This window comes from Pongo abelii, chromosome 1 (genome assembly GCF_028885655.2).
Source record: "Pongo abelii isolate AG06213 chromosome 1, NHGRI_mPonAbe1-v2.0_pri, whole genome shotgun sequence".
NCBI classification, from domain to species: Eukaryota; Metazoa; Chordata; class Mammalia; order Primates; family Hominidae; genus Pongo; species Pongo abelii.
The window spans coordinates 125,184,846-125,193,106 of record NC_071985.2 but is presented as its reverse complement, the minus strand read 5'-3'; the positions used below and the strand labels follow the sequence as shown (position 1 = coordinate 125,193,106).

General features: G+C 37.7%; 1 protein-coding gene across 1 annotated transcript; it reads left to right on the top strand.

The window, feature by feature from the left end:
- The first annotated feature begins 4,429 nt into the window (after positions 1-4,429).
- LOC100440996 (cytochrome c oxidase subunit NDUFA4-like) lies at positions 4,430-4,858 on the top strand. The gene has a single exon (XM_009247094.4). It carries the CDS (start codon positions 4,499-4,501, stop codon positions 4,742-4,744), a length of 246 nt encoding a protein of 81 aa, XP_009245369.2. The 5' UTR covers positions 4,430-4,498; the 3' UTR covers positions 4,745-4,858.
- Positions 4,859-8,261: the final 3,403 nt, after the last annotated feature.

Here is an 8,261-nt window from a genome sequence, read left to right as displayed (position 1 = left end):
CTCAGCAGGTGGAATCCTAAAGGTGCATTTCCAGGGACAAATGGAGAATGCAGGTCATCATTCTCCTTACTCCTCCAAGATACTGGCCAACTGGCTCCATGAGAGAGTCTTCACCAAAGTCAACCCAAGTGACTTTATTAGGCATATCTCCAAGGGACTGTCAAGGCCTGTTCTTTATGGCTTGCAGCTCCCCATAATGTTGAGAAGTTTCTGGGTCTACCAGTCGCAACTAGGATGTTTTCCAGCATGAAAGCCAGTACAGAAGAGATAGTGAAAGCTATGGCCTGAGGCCCCAAGAGCCCAGTTGGAGTGGATGATCCTGTTGCAGTGGCACTGCTGCAGGATGCTTGGGGGCCATCAGTGTCAGAGACTAGCCTCATAAAGATACATGCAAACTCCCAGTTCTTCAACAAGGGACTCCTCGGAGCCAGGAGCAGGACTGATATGTAAACACTCCAGGGAAATCTCAGACATGGGAATATAGCTCAGCAAACTTTTTCTACAAAGGGCCAAGTAGTAAATATTTTAGGTTTTATGGGCTGTTTGTTCTCAGTTGCAAATACTTAATTCTGTCATTGCTGCATGAAAATAGCCAGACAGCAAGTCAACAAATGACTGTTGTTGCGTTCCAGTAAAACTTTACAGAAACAGGTGGTAGGCTGGATTTGGCCTCCAGCAGCAGTTGGCTGACCCCTGGTATACAGAATTGAGGTTTAGGGTATTCATCTACTTCTGCCCTCATTTGTACCTGCAAATGGAGAGGCTGGCAACATTCGTGCTGTGTGCTGACATTCCAGATTTCTTTTAGATTGTAAGCCACATGAAAACAGAAGCCATGTCTTATTTACCTGGGCATCCTTACTACACACGATTGCATAAATGAATGAATCAATCAAACAATAAAAAATTAGGCTGGGCACAGTGGCTCATGCCTGTAATCCTAGCACTTTGGGAGGCCGAGGTGGGTGGATCACTTGAGGTCAGGAGTTCAAAACGAGCTTGGCCAACATGGTGAAACCCTGTCTTTACTAAAAATACAAAAAAAAATTAGCCAGGCATGGTGGCAGGTGCCTGTAATCCCAAATACTCAGGAGGCTGAGGCAGGAGAATCACTTGAATTCAGGAGGTAGAGGTTGTAGTGAGCCAAGATGGCGCCTCTGCACTCCTGCCTGGGCAATAGAGCAAGACTCTATCTCAAAAAAAAAAAAAAAAAAAAAGAAAAGAAAAAAAAGAAAGAAAAGAAAAGGAAAAAAAATCCACAAGGGGAATAATATAATTTATACTTCCATTTGCCGTTCTTGTTAACCAAAATTAAACCTTATGCCTTTTTCATATATTTAAAATATTGAATGATCAGAGATGTACAGAGAAATGTAAACCCTGTATGGGTCCTAAATTTCTTATAAAAATTAAACCAAATTTTCATGAGCTGACTGGTGCTACTTTCTAATGATGGTAGAATAGGCTAGGCTAGCTCAAACAAACAATTGTTGTGAGTAGAAAAGTAAACAGGATCCTAATCAACGTGTTTGCTAATGAGACTCCCTGAATGGGTGTTTAGCCATAACACATGAATTAGGTGTTTGTTCCTAACATATGTTCAACTTATGGGGTTGGATATTTAGTGCTTTATTTATTATATGTGAGCTTCAAAAACTACAGAAAAAAAAAACCCCTTACTACTCTGTTTTTTATGATCTTGCACACATTTTTTTCTCTATATTCCCCCCCCCGTAACCCCCAGAGTGTCTATGGTACACCTGCTATTATTAGTGATGTCACAAAAGATGACTTTGGAACTGCCTGCGAGACAACAGTCTAAACACCCAACCACGAATGCAATAAGGCAAAGAACTGAGGAAGAGAGTATCTAATACTACCTAAGTTGTATAAGGTTGACCAACACCTCCCTTTCCAAGTGAAAATTGCAAAGCCAGAGTTACAGGTAGCTCTGCCTTCCACATAGTCTGATTCTTCTTTATGATTCTTCTTTGTGATGAATGGAGAACAGTACATCCAAAAGTACAGCCAACTGAACAGTGCTTCTTCTTTTTCCTTAAGTAAACAGCAGTTTGAGTCATTTGACTAAAATATTGAAGTAAGGAGTCCTTAGCTTTCCCACAGCAGAAACAAACTTTTGGGTATAGTAGAGTTTGGGGGCACAAAGACTAGTGAATGTGTTTCAGCATGAGCAGCTGGAAATATCTATGATCAAGCATCAAGGAAGAGATACAACCTCCATTTCTAGGTCACTGAATTTATTCAATAAATATTCATTGAGCATTCAGCAAGTATCCAGCAGAGACAAATCCAAATCTGGATGCTGCTAGTTCATCCAGTTCCTTGTTGAGTCTACATACAAACTGGATGTTTGTATGTAGGTGTGTATTTGATACTTGCTTTATAATCATGATGGAATCAGAAGTCAAGTCTCTGGCCACTGACACTCTTCTGTATGTGTTTGTGCCACCTTTTGCCGTGCCCTACCTTGACATATCTAGTCAGGAGGATGTGCAAAAACAACAAACAGTTTTGTAGCTTATCAACAGGCAGTAGATAAAACAATATTCTTTTTGTTCTTTGTTTTAATTTTAATTTTTAAGTTCTAAGGTACATGTGCAGGTTTGTTACATAGGTAAATGTGTGCCATGGTGGTTTGCTGCACCTATCCACTCATCACCAAGGTATTAAGCCCAGCATGCATTAGTTTTTTTCCCTAATATTCTCCCCTACCCACACCCTCCTCCAACAGACCCCAGTGTGTGTTATTCCCATCCCTGTGTCCATGTGTTCTCATTGTTCAGTTCTTACTTATAAATGAGAACATGCAGTGTTTGGTTTTCTGTTTCTATGTTAGTTTGCTGAAAATAACAGCTTCCAGCTCCATCTATGTCCCTGCAAAGGACATGATCTCATTCCTTTTTATGGCTACATAGTATTTCAGGGTGCATATGTACCACATTTTCTTTATCCAGTCTATCTTTGATGGGCATTTGGGTTGATTCTATGTCGTTGCTATTGTGAATAGTGCTGCAATGAACATAGACATTCATGTATCTTTGTAATAGAATGATTTATATTCCTTTGGGTATATACCCAGTAATGGGGTTGCTGGGTCAAATGGTATTTCTGGTTCTAGATCTTTGAGGAATCGCCACACCATCTTCCACAATGTTTAAACTAATTTACATTCCAACCAACCATGTAAAAGCAGTCCTATTACTCCACAACCCTGTCAGCATCTGTTGTTTCTTGACTTTTTAATAATAGTTATTCTGACTGTCATGAGACGGTATCTCATTACCGTTTTCCCAGTGAAACAGAATAGAAAACTCAGAAATGAGACCACGTATCTACAACTATCCGATCTCCAATAAACCTGAAAAAAAAAAAAAAACAAGCAATGGGGAAAGGATTCCCTACTTAATAAATGGTGCTGGGAGAACTGGCTAGCCATATGCAGAAAATTGAAACTGGACCCCTTCCTTACACCTTATACAAAAATTAACTCAAGATGGATTAAGAACTTAAATGTAAAACTCAAGACTATAAAAACCTTAGAAGAAAATGTATGCGATACCATTCAAGACATAGGCATGGGCAAAGATTTCATAACAAAATCACCAAAAGCAATTGCGACAAAAGCAAACATTGACAAATGGAATCTAATTAAACTAAAGAGGTTCTGCACAGCAAAAGAAACTATCATCAGAGTGAACAGGAATCCTACAGAGTAGAAGAAAATTTTTGCAATCTGTCCATCTGGCAAAGGCCTAATTCCAGCATCTACAAGGAACTTAAATAAATTTACAAGAAAAAAAAAACCAAAAACCCCATTAAAAAGTAGGCAAAGGACAGGAACAGACACTTCTCAAAAGAAGACATTCATGTGCCAACAAACATATTAAGAAAAAGCTCAACATCATTGATCATTAGAGAAACAGTCTTAATTTTTGGTGAAAATGAAAAACAATATTTAGTTTATTTCAATCTATGTAAAATGTGAATTTCATCTTTCAGTTTTTAAAAGAGCAATGTCTATTTCTTCCTAAAACCTGTTGTTCTAGTATTCCTATTCTGATAAATTATAAAATATCTTTCTCTTCTGCCTTTTTTCTGCAGAGACCTGTCTCTTCCCCACATCTCACCTCTGCCCTTTCAACCTCTGACATGTGTTTGTTACTCAGAGCACCAAATGGTGGTCAACAAGTTAACTGGAAAACATCAGACAAGGAGAAAAAAATCCTTACTGCTTCTTGACTTATGTTGGCCTGAAAGCACAGTGATTTATATCACATCAGAGGGACAAGTTCTTGGTATGCTGGCCTATGTATGGGCAGATGACCTCTTCCCCAGTAAATGTATTGGATTAATAGAAATGTTAAATTCTTTAAGTGCATATATGTTTAAAATTCTATGAAAGGCAGACACGTTTTAGCTCAGGGCCTGGTGGCTAGGTTGGTTCTCTCCTTTCCAATCGGAGACCTCTGCCGCAAACATGCTCTGCCAGATCCTCGGTCAGGCCAAGAAGCATCCGAGCTTGATCCCCCTCTTTGTATTTATTGGAACTGGAGCTTCTGGAGCAACACTGTATCTCTTGTGTCTGGCATTGTTCAATCCAGATGTTTGTTGGGACAGAAATAACCCAGAGCCCTGGAACAAACTGGGTCCTAATGATCAATACAAGTTCTACACAGTGAACGTGGATTACAGCAAGCTGAAGAAGGAATGTCCAGATTTCTAAATGAAATGTTTCACTATAACGCTGCTTTAGAATGAAGGTCTTCCAGAAGCCACATCCGCACAATTTTCCACTTAACCAGGAAATATTTCTCCTCTAAATGCATGAAATCATGTTGGAAATTACACTGATTAAATCAATAAATAACTGAAACTTGAACAAATAAATAAAATAAAATAAAACAAAATAAAATTCTATGAAACAAAATAGCACAACATTTATACCCCCAAAACATCCTGCTAAAACTATTTCTTGCCCTATGAACAACATGACATGAGCACAGATCGTGAAAAATACTGACATTTTAGAATAAATTATTAATGGAACTGGAGTTGATAAGAGGCAGATAGTTAAATACCGAGGAAAAAACTTGAATCAATCACTTTTATGCTCTTTCTGAATTTCTCATTTGCTTTTAAAAATAATTGTTTAGTTCTATAGAAACTATAGACTTATAGTGAAAGAAGACATACTCAGCTACGGCCCTTGAACCTTCAGTGGACAGCACTATTGTCACCTTTAGCCAGTGAATTAAGAGCTCTGTTAGAGAGAAAAACGGTATATTTTCAATTCAGATTGACACTGTTCAAGATGCAGGTATAACTGACATCTCTTTAATAATACTGTATTCAAATACATCACAGGATCTGAGAAAGTGTCTGACGCTTGGAGTAAGCATGAAGTCAAACACTGGGAAAAAACACGTTTCAGTCTGTCACAGATGTTCTCAGCAAAAGTGTGTAGGATGTTATAGCTGATGGGAAATTTAACATGTAGAGACTGTTTAATGAGTTAAGTCCTGTTCTTTAAAAAAAAAAAAAAAAAAAAAAAAAAAAGCTTCCAGCCAGGTTTCTGAGTGGTATGACTCTTTGTTTTTAATTTGCCAATAGGAGGTAAGATATAAAGTCAGTCCTCATTCAGCTATTATATTATATTCCAGCAGGTCATCTTTAAGAAAGTCATGCGGGAGAGGAAGGATTTTTCGAAATGATTTTTAAACTCTCTTTGGGGGAAATGATGCAATGTCCTAAAGATATGGATTTGACCAAAATTGTTTGGGAAAAAGAAAATCTGATCGTGTGATTGCATGAGACCATTCTATTAGGTTGGTGCAAAAGTAATTGCAGTTTTTGCCATTACATTTAATGGCAAAACACTAAAATAGAGATCAGCATTCAAGTGATCAGCCAAGGACAAAGATTGCACTAAAAATCTGAGAACATGGGAATATGACTCCTACTTGCCAAAGAAAATTTCAAACCACTGAATTGGAAACATTAGCCCTAAAATGATTGGATTAGATCTCACCTCCAACCCTTTTACCCTAGCTCCATTATTTTTCAGATAAGGAGACCAAAGGCCTAAGAGTAAAAGTGATTTCTCTGGTCATATTTTTTACTTATTCATTAACTCAATAAGCATTTAATGAACAACTCTGATGAAACCAGTGCAATGCTAAATGGTAGGCAGGGGTGGATCTCTATTTACAGATCCAGAATCTTTTACAATTTTAAGATAAAAATGCATAAATAGGTCAAAAGGTGAACACTTTTGTAGAATAATGGAAAACACAAAAAATGTTAAAGCCAATAATCATCACAAGCATCATAAAATCCAGAAAAATAGCATAATATTTATATGAAGTAACTGCCTGTCACACACACTTCTATACCGACATACCTAATATTACTGTGCTTTGCTATATTGTGCTTCACAGATACTGTGTATTTTTACAAATTGAAGGTTTGTGGCAACCCTGAGTCAAGCAAGTCTATTTCCAACAGCATGTGCTCACTTCATGTCTCTGTGTCACATTTTGGTAATTCTTGCAATATTTATTTCAAACTTTTTCATCATTATTACGTCTGTTGTGGTGATCTGTGGTCAGTGATCTTTGATGCCTCTATTGCAATTGTTTTGGAGCACTATGAAGTATGACCAAATAAGATGGCAAATCAATCCATAAATGTTGTGTGCATTCCAACTGCTCCACTGACTAGTCATTCCCTGTCTCTCTTTCTCCTCAAGCCTCCCTATTCCCTGAAACATGACAACATTAAAATTAGACCAATTAATACCTTACAATGGCCTCTAAGTGTTCAAGTGAAAGGAAGAGCCACATGTCTCTCACTTTCTATAAAAAGCTAGAAATGATTAAGCTTAGCAAGGAAAGCATGTCAAAAGCTAAGTCAAAAGCTAGCCCTCTTGCATGAAACAGTTAGCCAAGCTGTGAATGCAGAGGAAGAGTTCTTGAAGGAAATTCGAAGTGCAACTCCGGTGAACACACAAATGATAGGAAAGCTAAATAGCCTTATTGCAGATATGAAGAAAGTTTTAGTTGTCTGGATAAAAGATCAAATCAGACTCAACATTTCCTTAAGCCAAAGCCTAATGAAGAGCAAGGCTCTATGTCTCTTCAATTCTGTGAAGGCTGAGAGAGGTAAGGAAGTTGCAGAAGAAAAGTTTGAAGCTAGCAAAAATTGGTTCATAGAGTTTAAGAGGCCATTTCTGTAACATAAAAGTGCAAGGTGAAACAGCTAGTGCTGATGTAAAAGCTGTTGCAAGTTACCCAGAAGATCTAGCTAAGATAATTGGTGAAGATGGCTATGCTACACAACAGATTTTCGATGAAGACCAAAATCTTTCTGTTGGAACAAGATGCCACCGAGGATTTCATAGCTAGAGAGGAGAAGTCAGTGCATGGCTTCAAAGCTTCAAAGGACAGGCTGACTCTCTTCCTAAGGTCTAATGCAGCTGGTGACTTAAACTAAAGATCATTTACCATTCTGAAAATCCTAGGGTCCTTAAGAATAGGCTAAATCTTCTCTCTAAATCTCTATAATCTACTCTATAAATGCAAAGTCTGTATTACAGTACTTCTGTTTATAGCATGGTTCACTGAATATTTTAAACTCACCACTGAGATATACTGCTCAAAAAAAGATTTCTTTCAAAATATTATTGCTTATTGATAATACGCCTAGTCACCCAAGAGTTCTGATGGAGATATACGAAGAGATGAATGTTGTTTTCATGCCTGCTAACACAATATCCATTCTGCAGCCTATAGATCAAGGAGTAATTTCAATATTCAAGGCTCATTATTAAAAAAGAAAACATTTTGTAAGGCTATAACTGCCATAGATAATGATTCCTCTGGTGGATCTGGGAAAAGTAAATTGAAATCCTTCTGGAAAAGATTCACTATTCTACATCCCATTAAGCACATTTGTGATTCATAAGTGAAGCTCAAAATATTAACATTTACAGGAGTTTGGGAAAAGTTTATTCCAGCCCTCATGGATACATTTGAAGGATTCAAGCCTTCTGTGAAGGAGGTCATTGCACATGTGGTGGAAATGGTCAGAGAACTAGAATTAGGAGCAGAGCCTGAAGATGTGACTGGATTGTTGCAATCTCATGATAAAACTTGAATGGAGGAATAAAAAGAAATTGGGTAATGGGTACAAACATACAGTTAGATAGGACAAATAAATTCTAAGTTTCCATAGCAAGGCAG